The following is a 19,484-nucleotide window of genomic DNA, read 5'->3' as shown; positions in this document are numbered from 1 at the left end:
GCATTCCTCGGGAAAAAAAAAAAAAAAAAAAAAGATGCACGGGTCCGGCCACATGGCGTGCGCTCTGGTGCTGGGGGCGTTCGCCTCCAACAGCCAGAGGATCACGTTATGGGGACGAACCACCTCGGTCTCTCAGCTTTTGCACACCTGACGCACAGGTGCCAGAAACAACCACGCGCAGTGACGCCAGTGACATTAAATCAGTCAGCGACTACCTCATTCTCTGAACCCCAAATGTGTTTATATGGCAAAGACACAAGTATTAAGGCCTCGTTAGGCGCGACGTAATGCAGTGCACCCAGAAGCCGATGGGAGCGAGGGCGGCCATTGCATTACAGCATCCTGGAAGCTGCCGAGCACTGATGTCAGCTACTTTACAGCTCCCTGCTCACAACTCCAGGTTAATATTCTCTCTGATAGTGTGTGTATGTGTGTGTGTGTGTGTGTGTGTGTGTGTGTGTGTGTGTGTGTTGGGGGTGGGGGGGTTGGGCCACCTAGTCCAAGCAGAGAGCCAGCCATTTACTAGAGGAAAGAGCCCTCTGCTGGTCAAAACCTGAAAATACAATGCAGTGTGGCCTCCAGGGCCAAAATAGCGAAACTAAACCATTAAAGTGGCAATGATTTCGTCAAAAGAAATCTCATAAGTGATATTTACCCCACCATCGTCCGTTGTCGGAGGTGGGGTCAATCGATTAGGAGACCGTGACCGTCTCAGAGAATGACGATGAGGGGTAAACTCGAGGGGAAAAAAGTTGCCGTTTGCAGTGGAATTAACCCGACACCGACAACCCTATGGGTTTGCACTTTAAATAGACGGGGAGAAAACATTTGTGGCCTACAAAGTAGCGACAGAAGCATCTCAAAACTATTTAAAAAAAAAAAAAAAAAAAAAAAAAGAACGACGGGAGAGGGGAGAGGATAGCAGAGGCGGCGAAAAAATCGTGTCGTTTTTCTGACCTACAACACGTCACAGGATGCGAGATAAAAAAAAGGCAAAAATTCACCACAGCAGCCAGGAGTCTTTGAGGAATCATCTCTAAATGGCAGAGCAGATGGTGATATTTTCCCAGCGTGGCTCACAGCTTACCTCTACATCACAGAGACCATGATGATGACGAGCCTTTGTCAAATACGATGCTTATTTTAGTCATAGCCGTGATGTGACCATCTAATAATCTATTTAGTCACATCAGAACGAAGATTCCTAGTTACACTGAGCAGATTCTAAGAAGAACCCTGTGATATATCCTCAAGTCACTCAAAAGTCCTCATCAAGGCACGTGTGAGGGAGAGTTATGATGGACACTGTGGCCTCAGAGAATAATGACACCTTGAAAGCTAATATACCTTTTCCACAAGTCTATATCTAGAAATCGTTACGTCGTAATTATTTAAATTTGAACTTGGTTTTTTTTGTCGGTAAGTTTTAGATAAGTAGGGTGCAGCGAAATGATAGGGGGCAAACTCTGAAGACGAAGCAGAAGGAAGAAGGTAGGAGAAAAAGAAATGAAATCTATAAAAACAATATATACAGGAGGCAAAAACAACAAATCAAATCATCGATCCCTCCCCCCCCAAATCGAATGACAGGAAACGTGGAGCTACGAGGTTTCACACAAAATAATAATAAGAAAATTCCGTGTGAGCTCATTTATGAGAAAATCACTCGGTTAAACGTGTGAAAAAGAAACGTTTTGCTGGCGACGTCAAGGACGTTCGGACGCCAAATCCTTCAGGGGCGTGGGACCCTCTGCTACTGAAGAGCAGAACACATGGCGGGAGCGCACACACACACACACACACACACACACACCCACACACACACACACCCACACACACATAAAAGAAAAGCCTCGGTGACGCAAGTCTGCCAAAGACACACTCGTCAGATGCCCCATCTGTAATTACATAAGGGGAAGCCATGAGAGGGCTTAGGGAGGAAAACCGGAGCTGGTTCCCTCGCAGGCTGTTGTGTTGTTAAGCTTCTCCCCGCTGGGCACGATGACTACTGGACTGCGACCACTAGTGCAAACAAACCTAGCGGGGACGGGAACAGCGTCCACACACGCCCAGACCAGCTGAGACAACGCTGGACTCAGACCATCGCCAACAGGGTGGGTTGGGTTGGTTTTCGTCTCATGAAACAACTAACCAGCTTAGCAATGCGGAGCGTGGCTTTGCCCCTGTCCAAAACAGGAAAATACTTCATTGCCAGGCAGGGATATTGGATATTGCCACTTAAAACCAATTAACAGATATCTAGCTCTAAGTTTGATAAACAGGGTCGTGTTGTACGGATAAACATTAAAAATAAAGAGATAAGGCGGTATGTGTATGTACACGTCAAACATGTTCTCACTCTTAACATGTAGGGTGACATGTTATTTCCGGTAATTTGGCTTTAGGGTTATTCTGTTGCTGCATTCTGACGGATCAGAACGCACAATTGCATTGGAGCTGAGACAAATACATTCAATATTCTGAAATTCTATTGCGATACAATTGCATTTACTTTCATTTTATCTCGACAACTTTGCTGGAGAAAGCTACAAAAGACAAAAACGGGTCAAAATGAACAATAACGTGATAAAAACATTCAAAAGTTTCTGCAAACACACAAGCTGCTCATATGGGAGATTTAAGGCAAAAATCCTGAATTATTTGCTGTGCCATCTATGCTCACAAAGTGGTTTCATGTGACTTCAGGTTTCAGTGGAAAACAAAACCATGGCTGGCTCGGTCTGTTTCTTTGACATCAGGACTGGTAGCAGAACTCCGTTGAAGTTCCTGTTAAACTCCTGAAGGTGACAGAAAGTGACGTAAATCCCGACCCCAAGCTGGGTCACACCGGCCCAGTTTCCATTACAGGGACGAGCAGCGCTGGTAAGGCCCCAGGAATAATGACACGCCACCCAGTGTCCCCCCCGTAACACGGTGGCTGCGCGGGGTCGCCTGCAGGGGTTGGTGGTGTTAACTACGTGAATCATGCCTTTTGATCGTGGGTTGTAAACATTCTGAGCCGGCCGTGGCCCTGCAGTGGAAAGTGGCTAATGAGTGGGAACTATGACTCCAGGGTCCAAAGCACCAGTCTGCCAGCTGGGTTTCAACCAGTCTGCATTAGAGTAAACACACGGACGCACGCACGGACGCGCGCATGCACGCACACACACACACACACACACACACACACACACATGTAGAGCTTAACAACTGTCAATGACCAAAGAGCAGAGACAGAGGTAAAATGCTAATTCATACGTTGATGCCTTCATAAGGACGTCAAGGTGCAGCTTGGAGCAGAGACGGAGGGTGTCGTTTTGGTATCTGCTCCTCCGGCCAATCTACAAATTATTATGCAAATTATATGTTTCTCTGATTTTCCTAAATAGTCGATGCAAATGACAGTCAGTATATTTTTCAAGTCGTCGACCGTGAGGGTATAAGTCGAATGTTATTTAACAAACCTCCCAATGATAACAGTATTTTTTTCAAAAATAAAAAACTCAAAATGCATTGTTCCAAATTTTTATGCACAACAGAGTTTCAAAACATTTTATAGGCTGTAAAGAACTGAAAATGGTCATTTGTTGAATGTGCAGCATTAGGTCATATTGACTGAAATCAAAAGCTATTTCAATCAAAAAACATCTTAACAGGCCACGTTACATGTTAACATAGGAGAACTTCTTTGATATCACCTTCACTATTCTTACATCCATTGAACTTGTGAGTTTTTAGAGTTTCTGCTTGAATTTCTTTGCAGGATGTCAGAACAGCCTCCCAGCGCTGCTGATTTGATGCCAACTGCCTCCCACCCTCATCGATCTTTTGCTTGAGGATGCTCCAAAGGTTCTAAAAAGGGTTGAGGTCAGGGGAGGATGGGGGCCACACCATGAGTTTCTCTCCTTTTATGCCCATAGCAGCCAAGAACAAGGTATTCTTTGCAGCATGAGATGGTGCATTGTCAGGCATGAAGAGGATTTTGCTACGGAAGGCACGGTTCTTCTTTTGTACCATGGAAAAACGTGGTCAGTCACAAACTCTATATACTTTGCCGAGGTCATTTTCACACCTTCAGGGACCCTAAAGGGGCCTACCAGCTCTCTCCCCATGATTCCAGGCCAAAACATGACTCCGCCACCTCCTTGCTGACGTCGCAGCCTTGTTGGGACATGGTGGCCCTCCACCAACCATCCACTACTCCATCCATCTGGACCATCCAGGGTTGCACGGCACTCATCAGTAAACAAGACTGAAAATGAGTCTTCAAGTATTTCTGGGCCCACTGCAACCGTTTCTGCTTGTGAGCATTGGTTAGGGGGGGGCCAATAGTAGGTTTATGCACAACTGCAGCCTCTGGAGGATCCTACACCTTGAGCTTCGCGGGACTCAAGAGGCACCAGCAGCTTCAAATACCTGTTTGCTGCTTTGTGACGGCATTTTAGCAGCTGCTCTCTAAATCAGATGAATTAGTCTGGCAGAACCCTTCCTCATTATGCCTTTATCTGCACCAACCCGTCTGTGCTCTGAATCAGCCACAAATCTCTTCACAGTACAGTGATCACACCTATGTTTTCGTGAGAGATCTCATGTTTTCATACCTTGTCCAAGGCATTGCACTATTTGAGGCTTTTCGACAGCCATATTGCTTGAAACCTGCGGAGCGTCCTTCTCAAGTAGTTTTCCTTTAATTGGGCTCACCTGGCAAACTAATGATCACAAGTGTCTGAGATTGATTTCAGTGATCCAAAGAGCCCTGAGTTTAATTGAAAAACAAAAAATCGAATATTTATGACACTTAAATGCAATTTGCATAATAATTTGGAACGCGGCGTATGTTCCCACCGGCACCTTAGGTCGTGACCCTTGGGTGATGAGCGTGTGAATGAAATTGCGGTTACAGGCTGAAATTGGGCTTCCCCCACAGGGTTGTCCGTTTCCAACCTAGGACCCAATCCCAGAGCCCAACGAGGGGTAGGGGTTTCCGCTCCTGTGGCTCTGGGAGAGGGATGGAAGATTGCAGAAGAAAGGGCTGTGTGGCCTGAGCTCTCGTCCCTCTTGGATGACCTCAAACTGGACTGAGGCGTTTTTGAAAATGGATGGATTTTCGGAAATCCCACAGAAAGCGACGGACAGCCAGGTGCGCAGCTGGGAAGAGCCCGGCGGCAGGGATCGCCGAAGTCAAAGTCAAATCTACAAAGGGACCGGTCCACACAATTAGAATAGCGTGTTAAAGGTCTCTGCGTTGACTTCCCATGGTTACAGCCAGATCAAAGCTGCAAAGTTGACGGAGGAGAGAAACAACGTGGTCCTCGAGTCTCTCAGGGCGCCTGCAGCTGCGGCCAAAGTGCTGCGGCGACAGATAATAAGGCGAGAGGAAGGAATCAAAACAAAAACAAGCGACCGACCGACCAGCGGTCGCTCTCTGGAGCTGTCAGCCTGAGAAGACAGAAGACAGACAGAAAACCGAACCAGTGAATCACTTCCTGCAAATAACTTACTGGAGGCCGGTCTCCACGGTGACGCCCGGGACAAAGTGACAACAGCAGTAACAGCGCGGGTCAGCTTGGCGCCCCGGGACGGCGTTTCATTCCAGCAACGGCTCCTGGTTGATCAGACTAAAGGTGCCTCCGGCGCTCAGTTTGATGGTCACCGAAACACAAAACCAGTGGCTACGCGTCTCGCGGGCGCTTTGGTTTTCAGCCTCATGGGGGGGGGGGGTCATTTTGAGGAAGAATAAAAACACGAAAAGTCACCGAAAAACTTCTAATTTCTTGACCGTCCAACGGCGTTCACGTTGAACGCTTCGGCTTCGCGTGCTTAACGTCGGCCGTCGAGTGAGATCAGACTCTGGAACCCGGGGGGGGGGGGGGGGTTTGTGCTCTGGTACCTGCCTCTCCAGATGCACTGTTCCAACATTAGTCACATTGAGCAGAAAGCCACTGCGGCTTAGCGTTGTCCCGCAGCAGGTCTCGTAAAAACGGCTAGGCACGCAGCGCTACCCAAGCCTGACCACCAGATCAAGGCTTATTAAGTGCAAACCTATTTCGGGGATTTCAATGGGCAATTTAGTAAAATTTGAAGCATTATTTCCAATGCCTTGTGCTCCCAACAGACTAAAAACAGCTCCAATTGAGTTTTAACGGCAAACAGAAATAAAGGGCCGCGCTTTAGTGTGGTTTTCGCTGAGAGGCTTTATTGAGATGAAAAAAAAAGAAAAGAAAGAAAATTAAGAGAACGGCTAAAACAAAGATGGGTGGTAACTTCAGGCAGGCAAGGCCACGTTCGAAGCAGAAGCAGATGTGCAGGCAGCAGAGGTTACCCTCAGCATTTTATTTGCTTTGACTTGACGGCCTCTTATGTCATGCTCTCCTGTGGGTGGAAGGGGTGCTCTACTCCAGAGGTAAAAGTTACGTAAGTAAGTTATGTTAAGTAAGTATGTCCAATTTCTTTGTACACCGGATCGATATTCACTTTCAGTGCTATGTACTCGGCCCATTATTGTTTTGCTTCGGGATGTTGCCACTCGGCGATATCGCCCGCAAATATGACTTTCACTTTCATCGTTGGGCTGAGGACACCCGTCCACTCACGCCCTTAGAACGAACTGACCCGTGAGGTTGTTATACCCCTGCCAGACACGGGCGCCCGTTCAAGGATATCACTCTGAACTTTGACAGCTGAACCATTACCCAAAGTAAAAATCTGCAAAAGATTTAGGTGTTCAATTTGACCCCACTCTCTCTTTTCGACTGCGGATTAAGAACATTACCAGAACTGTATTCTGTATTTTTCTGCAGTATTGCTATTGCTATCCATGAGTGAGGCAGAGATCATAGTCCATGCGTTTGTAACATCCCGCCTAGATCACTGTAATGTGTCGCTCTCTTAAAACCTTCAGTTAGTACAAAACGCTGCGGCTGGAATCCTGACCAGGACTAAAAAGTTTGATCGCATGACCCCAATCCTGGCCACCGCGCACTGCCCCCCGGTTTACCTCAGATGTGGCTTTAAGGTTTTGCTACTCAACCCATAAAATACGACACGGCCTCGCGCCTTCCTGTCTTACCGGTTTAGTGGTACCTGATGTACCGTCTCGAGCCTTACGCTCACAACCTGCCAGTCTTTTAGCGATTCCGAGAGTTAAAAAAGAGGCCCGGAGGCTCCAGGTCATTCCCACTCCGGGCCCCAGTCCTCTGGAACACCCCACCCGCGGAAATCAGAGCCGTTGCCTCCGCTGAAATGTTTAAATCAAGGCTTAAGACTCATTTCTACAGTCTTGCATTTGGTTAACCACACCCGTCCTGTTAGCTCTCCTCTCACCCTGCCTTCACCGCTTTGCACCGGTACATGACGTCTGGAGACTGCTGCGCGCTACCTGGATCAGGCCAGATGAGGACAGCTTTGAAATTGCATAGTATAGAAGTACAATACCCTATGGTTTTTCATATTATATTATTATTACTGCCGAGTCAGCATCCATTGCAGCCTGGTCATCCTGAAAGGGGGATCCCTCCTTCTGTGGCCCCTTCTCAAGGTTTCCTCCCTTTTTTCCCAAAGGGCTTTCTAGGAGTTTTTCCTTGTCTGATTGATGATTCAGATTAGGGAATGCTGTTGATTTCTCTATGAAATGTGGGTTCGCGAGCCCCTTTCAGACTGTATTGTAATTAAGGGCTACATAAATAAACTTGACTTGAGTTATGTAACTTTCCCATTTCATCCACAAAACACCCACCGTTGCCTCCTTATCCACATTCAGGAGCCTGCCAATTGGATAATAGGTGAAGCTCCCCTTATTACGGCTTTGCTCCTTTCACAAAAAGGAACATAACGGCATCTTGACTCGAGTAAACAACAGCAGAACCTTGATGGCCCTGGGTGAATTTGGCAGGCCATAAGCCACGGCAACAGCATAGCTGGCAAAGAAAGGCCAAACGCAGCAGTAGCCACCTGGGGAGCCTCTGGAGCGCTCCGCCAGCTTATAGACCTACAGGAAGCTCCGGCTAGGGGCATCATAATCAACAGGCGATAAAAGGTGAAATGAGAGGGAATGGCCTCCCTGTTGTAGGCCAAATAACACATCTAGTTTCACAGCTATGCATTTTAGGGAAAATATGTATGGAACAAACAATTACCTACCCGGCTCGGGTAAATTTTCCTATCGTGATAATGATGCACAATACAATAAAAGCCATAGCAAATACCGTACTTGCAGTCTGCACACAATTAAAGGTTAGCTCGTCATTATTGGTTTAACCCAGTGGTTATATATAACATTATATAACCAATATTTTTTAACAATATTTTCATTTTTGTTGTACCCCCTGCAGTACCCCTAGGGGGTACGAGTACCCCCATTTGAGAAACACTGGTTTTACCTGCTTAGGATGTATAGGAACACATGAGATCGGGTTGTGGGAGAAAGCGTAAAGTCATTAAGGCCTCTCGTTGTTCTGAGAGAGAGAGATGCACTCTGGGATGTGAGATCATTGTCCTCCCGTACGCACGCGGGGGAAAATGCGTCATTGCAGCGCAGGCTTCAAAGCACGGCCGTCTGCAGGGGTTAACGTCCAGGGGAGGGGAGTGGGGGTTAACGGGAGTTACAAAAACACATGCACACCAGTCAGCTACACATCCAGTTGTTATTACTGGCTCACCGTCGCCATAGAAAACTAACATTAGGTTAGAACAACAAGGTGGAGGCGCACGGGGCACTCGGCCCCAAGGTGCCGAAAAGACATACATGCAGCATATTAATGTTTGGTTTGTCGTGGTTTGGTTAGGTAATGTAACTATCCGGATGTATAAGCTGAAAATTATGCACCAAATCAGCTTGACAACGAGCAGGGATTAACGCATACATTGCATTAATTCAAGATCAAGAATGCTTCCTTTTACTCCAATACATTTCCCCTGAACGCCGTCGTTACTCGCTAGAAAATAAAACTGAAGGAAAACTGGGAGTCAATGATGATAGCGAAGCCAGTTATTACAAATTTAATGTTGGCGATTCAAGGGTCATATCAGCAGTGAGCCGAGTGTAAACAGACCCTCACTCTCAGCCCGTGCTCAGAGTTGACAGGTCTGCGGTTTTTCTTGTGGAATTGGGCTGCGTTTTAAGTGTTGAAGCGAGTTGTTTTATGTGTCCGCGAGTTGGGGGATGGCTGGGTTTGTCATGGAGACCTGGCAACCCTTCTCGTGTTGAGTTTAGTTTCGCTGAGTTTAGCTTTGCTACTGAACAAGCACAGGCGTGTCCCAGAGAGACGACTACAGCAGCCTGTTGCAGCGCAACAACCTCCTTCAGCAGCGATGCTGCCCCTCCTGCACCTGCTGCGACTGATGGAGACATGGCCATGTTTACAACAAATGTTTTCTTACGTGAGCGTGAAAGATGCGTCGTACCGAATGAAGCCTCTCATGCTTACAGAAAAACATAAACATTGGCAACCACAATACAATCAGAGAAAAAAAAACTAAGCTCATAGCAAATTGAAAGAAGTTGCTTTTTTTTCCCCCTCCAGAGCATGCATTTACTTTAGATACTTAAGAACATTTAATACCATATAATTACTTTTGATACTTAAGTACCTTTAATATCAGCTACTTTAAGGCTTTTACTCTATTCTAATGAGTGACTTTCAGTCGTTTTTTTTGTAAGATATCCGTAGTTTTACTCAAGAGTGGCTTTTGAGTAGGTTTCCCCCACCAAGTATGGTAATTACAGTAAAAACATAACGTTTGAGTTACCATTGTTTCTGAGTAGGTCAAAACCATTAAGTCAAAACAAAATGTAGACAATACCAGAACTTCTTCCCACATTTATTGACTTTATTTAACAAGGCACGTTCTCATGATATTATGATATTCATGATGTGGTCATATCATACGATGTCTCAACATAAAAATAGAATTATAAAAGGATGATTCCATCAGAAAATACAATGACAGGAACCTTCAGAAACCTTTGAAAACAAAATCAAGTGATGCAAAACCTATTCAGTTGGCAGTGACTACATACAGTACTCCTGCTCTTCTTACTTCACTGTGGTTGTTATGACTCTCCTGTTTCACTGTGTCCTGCTCTTATTAAGCTGACCTCAGCACTCTCCGCAGCGCTCTGACTCACTGGAACACCCCTGATCGACTCATCTACGCACTGATCGCCGTTACGGTCTTTACCGGTACTCATGTCTTCAAGCCCTCCAACACAGCCGGCCGGCTCATCCCCTTTCACCTGCGTATCAGACACGGAAGCTCCGAGGTCCGGTCGGCCATCGTCAGCGGTTGAACTGTTTTCAACTGGGGTTTGTTGCCCAACGATTGCGTCAACCTTCCCTTCTTCCTCGTCTTCCTCACTGCTGGTCAAGACCTCGCCGTCCTCCAGGCCCTCGTCCTCCGCCGCTTCCCTCTTGGCCCGTTTCTCCTTCGGAGGTCTGGCTTCATCGGCTGCTACACTTGCCAGGGTGTGCGGCGGCAAAGCGTGGGTCGGCTCCTTGGTCCCTTGGTCCTCCCCTTGCCCCTTTGTTGTGAAACAACTGCCAGGTTCCGCTGAAAGTAAACAGCCCCGTTTGTCACACAGAAAGCATGAGTGACCGTGACCAAACCGGCTATCAGAAACCACACGATAAATGAGCGTGTCCATACACACAGTAGAGAGAGTGGCGTGATTGTGTTATAGTTTGGCTCCGTACTTCATCCCAAAATGAGACTCTGTGCCAAAGCGTTAGTTATGCAACAAAGTAGGGCGGACGTGTGAGAGCAGGGCGGCAGAAAAAGTTGTGCTCAGTGCAGCTAGTTAGGGATAAGCAATTACTCCTCGATCTGCCCACAACATGGTGAGTCAACACGCAGGGAGAAATGTGCATCAACATGATATAAACCATGCTAAATAAAAACAGAATTCCTTCTAATTGGAAGTTATGAGCCTGGATGGAAGCTGGGGCAAGATTTTTATTTATTTTATTTTTTTAATCGGTGCACATGTAATTCTCGGTTTGCTTGAAGGAATGCTGTTTCTGTTTGTCAAGCGTTCTGTAATGTTCTTACTCGTGGTCCCCATATCCTTTAAAATGTACGGAAAAAAGTATTTGTACTCCTTGTTTTTGAGTCCATGAAGACAACGAGATTCAAAAGTATGACCTTTACAATAACATTAAAATAACAATAAGATATTTTGAAACATTTAAAGCTGAACCTTTTAAGCCCTTCTGTTTTTATATTCTACTCATGGGATAAGCAATTTTTGGAAGAATAAATACTGAAGGCTTTGAAACAGTGTTGTGGAGACCTGGTAGGCCTGGCTCTCAGTAACCACTATTCTACTGCAAGGCTCAGTGGGTCTTAAGTGTTAAAAGGAAGTTATTAGCAATAGCATCCAATCTAGCTCTGTTGGCAACAGGATACACCACAGAAATGTTGTTCCGTACGGAAATGACTGGCATAACTAATAACCAAATTTGGGTTTACTCAGGCTGAAGTCCAAACACATTCTACATTCTTGGAGCTTGTTACGGCCCCCCCCAACATGATGTCCTGCACGGCTCCCACACTGTGTGGTTATCTCTTCCTGCCCAGGATCCAAGGCCGCAGCATGTCAAATTATCAGGATGTTTCTCTGGCTCACGGTGCAACAAAACAGCTTAGCACCAGAGGCCTTATCACCAGAGGCACACACACGCACAAAGTGGCCAAAATAACCTCCCTCGTCATCTGGCCTGCCCGGGTCTGACAACAGTAACATTGGGTTACAATTATCTCTCGTCACTGCAGAGTTTGAGACAAGGCCCAAATAGTTCCAAGCATCAGTGTGATAATGTCTTACTAGGTCATGACTGACATTTTTGGGTCTGCTTAAACTGCTTAAAACTGGAAGCACTTGAGAGTGGGTGGGGGCGGGCAAAGGCTGCCTAACTTTCTTTCCCATCCAGTTTCTTTTTTTGGGAGACTCTTTGGATTTAGTTATTTGGGAAGCGGTTGGCTTTTGATTTTCGTTGTGGCTCCAGTAAAGGTTGTGATGACTTGTCTGACGCTACTCAGCGCAGTGTGTTCTTTTCAAGGCAGCATGCGGTCATAGCGAGAAATAAGGCGACCGGGAGTCCTAAAGTCACTGTTGGAGACACCGGGCCATGATAACATGCTGTTGGAATGGGGCAGGGAGCAATGTAAGAGCTAAGTAAAGCAAGACTTGCAGCATCTTCAGCCTGAGAATTTGGAAAGGTTTACAAAATCAAAATGATAAGTGAAGTGATAAGTGATATGAATATTGTATCCTAACCAGGCGTGACCAACGGTGTGACCAAATACACAAGTAGGGTCAATGCCAATGGAAGGTCTTCCAGAGTTTAGGTGGATAAAGTATAGAAAGAGTCAAGACAGAATGAAAAAATGACTCCAAGAGTTTGTTACCTGGTCTCTCTTTACTCTCACTCAGAGGGTAATCCTGGAAATTGCCTCGAAGAACGACGTGTAGCACTGGATACTCAATCAGCGTCTTGTAGATCAGGTTGTCTCGTAGGCTCTTCCAAAGGTCCAGCTCATGGTACCTGTTACACATAAAATGAGCAGCAAGGCCAGAGAAAAAAAAACAAAACATTACAGATTGCAAACTCGGCAATTTGATGGTTGCCTACTGGGTGAAGGTTCCCCAAATTGTCTCGAAAAGTGCTTCTTTGGCTCACGATTTTACAGGAGTCGCTTTTTTCTTTTTTGTGACATGTATCTCACAGCGTTAAGACGCATGGCAGGAGCAGAGTAAAGGGAGCCAGTGTTGTTGACCTTTCTTCACTTCACAAGTCTTATTTCTTTCCCAGCGAGACGCGCGGCTTGGTGGAGCGATAGCGATCGCGGCTTGGCACAGTCGAGACCGCGCCCGGCCGATCCCTCTCCACCTCGATGGAAAGGCCCTACACCCAGAATCAACAGCATCTCTCACAAGCACACTGTGAGCCTTGAGGCAGCCTGAGGCCCCCCCTCCCGTGGCTCCTTCGGCGAGATGACATCAGCTCGGCCTCGTACTCCTAGCAGTCCTGTCATGCATTAGGGATGGTTGTAAATCATGACGCTAAATGGTTAACGCGGCTCTGGGGACGGCTGGGAGGGTTTGGTGGGGGTACGGGTTCCCTTCGGCGCTCAACCAATTCAATACACATCAAGCTTAGGCTGTCACCAACAAAATCTCACGGCGCGGTTCTTAAATAGAGCTGCCATCTCCACGCACACCAACCACTTAGTGGCTGACAGAGAGGGGATTGTGAGATCTATCATTTGTTTTGGACAAAGGAGGAGAGGTCTGAGAACAGGGCAAACACCCACTCTGCGGCGGGTTTGCACACGGCACCATGTCGGCGAGGTCTTCCTTCTGTGCTTAAAATCTGTGAGAGAAAACCAAACAAAAAAACAATACAATGTCGACAGCGAGGCAAAGGGGGCTAAGGGAAAGGCGGATTGCAGTGTCCCGCGGCGGGGAGGGAGCAGCGCTGTAGGAGCCCCCCGGGTCACCGCTCAAACGCGGCCGTCTGGGCGAAGAACGCACACAGGCATCTGTTCTCCATATAGTGCTCTGAGAGAGCGGAGGGCAACATGGATGTCCTCTGGTGGGGGGGGGGGGGGGGGGGGGGGTTCCTAATACTTCACACCCGGAATGAGGGAGCGGCGACCTCGAGGTGGGAGGCGTAGTGGGCGATGCTGTGCTCGTTCGGCCTTTGTTTTTGTTTCAGCGTACCGTCTCGATAGAATGCCGTCAAGCCTTGATGGTTAAAGTGAAAGCAATCGCTCGGAAAGAGATATTCGTAGCTGTAATGACAATCACGAAAGACATACAGATGGGTGTGTTTGCGACAGGTCGGATGATATGCAGAGTCCGTCTTGCTCAGCCGTCATAGCAAAGTCAAATGGTTGAAATGAGCGCCGTGGCACCATCTGGATTGGTGGTCACAGGAGTAATAATGAGGTTGACTTCTTACATCAATGTCCATTGTGTCATAAGAAGCCATTAAAAGAAGCAAATGGGTAGACCTCTTATTTTGTTAACTCCTTTAACCCTCTGTGAACAATGCATGCCGAGTGATATACAGAAAGTGGAAAATACGAGCAAACAGATAAAGCCTCCATGTCACCGCTGTAGAGTTCATCTATTTCATAATATGAGCTGCTGATGTAAATGTCTAGTTGTTTCAATGTTAACTATATAAGGCCTTTACCACCAGAGCTGAAAAATGAAGCATCTTCGGAATAAAATGCAGCTCAGGAAAAGCTTAGTGGTTGGCTGGTAGAGGCAAAAGAGAGGCTACGCCACAAAATATGTGGTTTCACAAGTCAAAACAGAATAGACACACGCGCACATGCACACACTCAACAAACACACACACACACTCAACAAACACACACACACACACACACACACACACACACACACACACACACACACACACACACACACACACACACACACACACACACACACACACACACACACACACACACACACACACGTGTCTTTCTCAGCCGATGTAAGGTCATCTCTTCCACTGACTGGTGTAAAGATGGCAGGAACATTCGAGCGGATTTGAGCGGTGGAATTAATCAGAAATAAATAGACATTCCAAAAAAAAAAAAAAAAAAAAAAAGGGATATTACACAAACAAACAGCGACAGAGTGTGAATGGCCCTCTTGATGCACAGTGCGCTTACTTTCCAGTAAGAGGATGTTGACTGGTTACACAGCAAGTTTAGTTTAGCACAGTCTCTGCTTTATTTGATGGACCACGATATTCCAGAGGACATTAAGTAATAAAACAAACATTTCATAATAGGGGCTTTCTCAGGGCCAAATGGATCATTCCACTCCCATCCATAAACACCAAAGTGTTCATTGTCATGTGGCAAGAAAGGTCTTCATCTGTTTTACCTGTTACATGTTTTATCTGAACGTGGCTAATTTATGTCCTGTTCATGCCATTAACCATCTCCAGGCTTCAAACACAGGTTATCCCCCCCCCACCACCACCACTGTACAGCGATACCACAACCACATGTGCAATTGTGTCCATGTAGAGAACAACATGACTTACTAACATTCATCATTTTGCTCAGAGATAGGGGTGCTTTTTTCATCCCAGAGGACTTCATTATTCCAAGGGCGGAGACCGCTTCGTGCCTGTGATGCACTGACCCACGTTTGGGACCCTATGACGGGTCCTCTGTTCATGGCAGAATTATAGTTTGCGGCCCCGTTATATAACTGAACCTTGCTGATATGAGGTAATTCTACCTTGGCTGGATACCACATTTCTGTCCGTTTTAAAACGGCTAATGTTGACATTATCCACTTAATAAAGTTACCCTATAAAAATGAGATTCTAAACTTAACTGCCCTTAATTATACAATGCCTGCAGTTGGAGAAATGGGGCCATGGGAGGAGATATGGGATCGTCTCTGGAGGTGAGGCTGGTTAATAGTGCACAATTTATTTTTCATACCACACTCAACACGTCCCTCACGTCTCGCATACAGCTGACAGGGGCACATTTTCTCATTTTGCAACACCTCCCCTAAGCTGCCTGCCCTTGCTCTAGAAAGTGTTGCTGATGGATTAACATCCCATTAGTCATGGTAGTCAGTGGGCCACTTTCCCTCACTGCTGCCAGTGTGCTGTTCCCGTTTCATCCTTTAGACTCACGCTGTCACACCGAATGGAAAGGGAATGGAAATGACCACGGAAATGCAACTGAATCTGAAAAAGCTTACGCATTACCAGAGAATTCAAACTAAATCTCCAAGGAATCATTATGGGCTGATTTAAGTCCACAATTTAATCATGATTAAGAGTCATTAATGAAACATGTATATTTGATTGTCAGCCTGGAAAACGTTCGTTGAGGGCTATTAAAACAAAATAAAAACAAGTGCGTCGCTGCCCCCACAACCAGAGCTGTTTCCAAAATTTTCATTTCCCTGTGTTGTTAGGATTTCTACTCTGAGGTGAGGACTGAAGGTAAGGTATGGTAAGGTATGGTAAAGTTTCATTTAGGAGGATTTAGATGTATATTTAATACAACACAGACAATTAATCCTATTATATAATTATAGAGCCCAGAATCGCGATTGTGGCGCCGCCCCTTGCGGCCTCCTGCGTGAGCTCCGCGTGTTGATTACGCACATTTGAGTATTTCTCGAGCTTATAGAGCTTGTGCGTAATCACCGGGTGTCATGACATTTCACTGCATATATGTACGACCATATGTGTATGTATGTGACAAATAATCTCTTGAACTTGAACTTAAACTAATATGAAAACTAAAGAAAAAAAATCCTTGTTATTAAAGTGGACCATTAAGGAAAAACTCACGTTTTCAGTGCTTCTGAACATACATTCGGGTCTCTGATTGGCCTACTAACACATACGCTGTTAAATAAGACAAACCAGTCAGTCAACATGTCATAAAACAAACCGTTCACCGTAGATCTAACATGAGTGAAGATTCAGCAACTGAATTGATTATTTCTCACCTCAAATTTGTTGAGAAACTGATTTTAGTGGACTGATGAGGTGAAATCAGTGACAGTTTACAGACTAAATATAACGGAACTCGGAGTGAAGCTCAAACCCCATTGGCTCACAGAACTAGGGGCCTCAGGAGGGTGGCTCCACCCATAAAAAACAGCCCGTTTTGGAACAGGATGGCATAAAGGAATGTTAGAATGGCTAGAATGCAAAATCTAAGTGATGTTTTCAGCAAAATACTTCAAAAACATGTTTTGGTGACCTCAAAGACCTATATTAACTTGTTGAAAAGGAGCACAATAGGTCCCCTTTGAGATTAATATTTCCCCTTCATCATAATGGCCTCTTGGTTTTCGACAGAAACAATGCCAGCATACTTTATTTGAAAGACTGCCAATGACGATGGAGAAACCAATAGTTGCAACACTAACTGGGCAGCTTCTTTCTTGTGACGCTGTAGGGCAACATTATCAAAACATTCCTCATCAAATTTGCATGACCCAAACTGCAATTATTGCAAAGAAAGATATAGCCACATATTGTGGCTTATTTCCCTGTACCTTATGAGGAAAATATGCATTTTATTCAAATATCCATTTTGCAACAACTATAAGGCAGCAAACAGGCAAAATGCTGAAAGAAAGTAAATAGGAGTTAGTTGCCATCGACCTCTTGCCAATAACTAAAGTACGGTATATTTATTTGCACTTGTTTGCCTGATTTGATAACCCAAACCCCTCTCTATGCCACATCTCATAACTTGTCCCAGCTGTGGCCTGTAGTGCTGGCTTGCTTCTGTGAGGACAGGGGAGAAATTCCATGAGTATCGTGACGGTATCTCGCCTCAGTATGCATAAACAACCTGCCTGAGCCCAAGAAACAACGATCCACAATCACTCGGAAACCTCTTCAACGGGTGAGAATGTGGAGCAAATCCTAGCTTTCTCCGGGCTGGTTTAACGACTGCTGTCCTCTGAGCCCGGCTTACGTAACCTTACTGGGAGCATCCGAGGCCCTTTTGTGTGCGTGTGATGTCTAGAGGCTCTGTGTATGAGCGTGTCTATGTATAAAAAGGTCTGAGTCCTTGCATGCCAGGTTTCTTATCTGTGTGTCTACAGCTCATGCAGGATGACTTATTGATTCATCAATCTCCTTTATAACTAAGATCTCAGGATGGAGATATTTACCGGGCACTAAAACAATTATTTTTCTTTGGCCTGCCAACGGTTTTAAACCCGTTCTTAAAATGGGGACGTGAATTAAATGAGCATTCAAACTGTATGTTGAAAGCCTTAGTTTCACACCAATTTGCCCTGGAGGAAACAAGGTGGGTGCCTTTCTTCAAATCAAGTTTCCTCCGAAAGGGAGCTTTACGATAAGGCTACAGATGTGCTGAGACCGAAACGGAATGCAAATCAAAAGGTGAGAAAGAGAAAAAAATAATAATAATAACATAGCGCGGGCTTCCCAATCCCCTGGGATAAAAGGATGAGATATCTGTACGCAACTGGGACAGAACAGGGGAGGTTTCATGACGTTTCACGCTAGGTGGAGAGAATGACCACGAGCATTGTAGTATCATCTACTCCATGACGAAGAAAGAATGGATGACAGCCAAGACTCCAACGCCAAGCAAGGAGAGAGGATGCCATCGAGGCCAGCCCTGCGCACCCCTCCCTCGAGACCTGAGAACAATGGGGAGAAACCATTGTGAAGAGGGGAATGGGGAGCGATCGAAAGGAAGAACGGGAGGGAATGAGTCGCTGAGCAAATCCTCGAGGATGATTTCCCTGATCAATGGCATTTCTAAGAGATGTCTCACCTCTGGAAACATGAGGGGAGGAAACGAGAGGGGGGCAGGGAGGTAGCGCGCTTCTGGCCAGGCCCCGGCCTCGGCACCGCGTAGCCGGGCAGGAATTTACAAGTCAGTGATGTCATGTTCATAAACCAATTAAAGTCTGTTTCATACACGCAGAGTAAAGCCGTCACGGGGAACAAGCCCGAAGGAACGGGCAGAGCGGTCACACGGACAGGATGCCTGAGCAGTGACAGGACTCCCAAACTCCTTGGGAGCTTATAAAAGCCACTTTTGTTTTTTTGTTTTTTTTCCCTGAGAATTGTTTTTTATAGCCAATGCATTTGAAGACAAGCTGTTTAGATTGAATGTCCTCAACCCCTTAACCCCCCCCCCCTTTTATTTTTATTTTTATTTTTTACCAAATCGTTAACACACTTCACATTGCACATTTGCCAGAATCTGTGTTTGTAGTAAAAGTTTTGGTTATGTTTGGAGGTAGTCATCGCGGCTTGTTGGACATGGTTTGCTTATAATCAGAATTTCAGCAGCAGCCAATGCTACAGTATGAGCGGAGGAGACGGCCATGTACAGCCAACTGCACTGGAATGAAGGGCGTCGTCTTTTCTTGGTGGTGGTGGAGTTGGTGTTCAGGGGTTCCACACTCCTGGAGAGTCTTGGGTTTCATTTGCATGTAATTTTTCCGATTTGCCAATTATCTGCATTTTGAGGTAATCGGCATTGGCCGATGCCTGCTCTCATGAGGCTGACAAACAAAATGTCTGCGTAGGGGTGGACAGTTCTAAAGTACACCCATTTGCATACAAAAAAAAAAAAAGAACTACGGTCTTTATTTATTGGAATTTACAGTTTATTTATGCTATTTAAACAAATGTACAAACTAGGGATGTTAAAATGTGCCGACTAATTGACAGTCTGTCTCCGCGTCAACAGTAAAATCGAAAATCTTGTTTTTGTAATGGCCTATTACAAACTTTACTGTTTTCTAAAATAGCCTAAATAAAACGTTAAAAATAAAATTAAACTAACAGTACTGTTTTCCAAATGGGAGAGGGAGAGAGTGTGTGCTGCAGGTGTTTTGCTTTCTCACATTTCGAAAATGGCAACTTGGCATAAGATTTGCAGAAGAGGGTCTCACGAAACCCTGCGGTACATTGCAGAGGGTA

General features: G+C 45.7%; 1 protein-coding gene across 2 annotated transcripts in view; it reads right to left on the bottom strand.

Moving 5' to 3' along the window:
* Positions 1-9,813: 9,813 nt before the first annotated feature.
* Positions 9,814-19,484, bottom strand: part of znhit6 (zinc finger HIT-type containing 6) — a 36,257-nt gene continuing 26,586 nt past the window's right edge. For both annotated transcript variants that reach the window (XM_080006200.1, XM_080006201.1), the window contains exons 9-10: positions 12,406-12,542; positions 9,814-10,548 (exon numbers count right to left, since the gene is read on the bottom strand). In XM_080006200.1, coding sequence (XP_079862326.1) covers positions 10,052-10,548; positions 12,406-12,542 — 634 coding nt within the window. In that variant the 3' untranslated portion in view covers positions 9,814-10,051. The remainder of the gene's footprint in view (positions 10,549-12,405; positions 12,543-19,484) is intronic.

This window comes from Zeus faber (assembly GCF_960531495.2).
Source record: "Zeus faber genome assembly, chromosome: 1".
Taxonomy (NCBI): domain Eukaryota; kingdom Metazoa; phylum Chordata; class Actinopteri; order Zeiformes; family Zeidae; genus Zeus; species Zeus faber.
The sequence above is the reverse complement of the archived record's forward strand: the minus strand, read 5'-3'. Positions and strand labels throughout refer to the sequence as shown.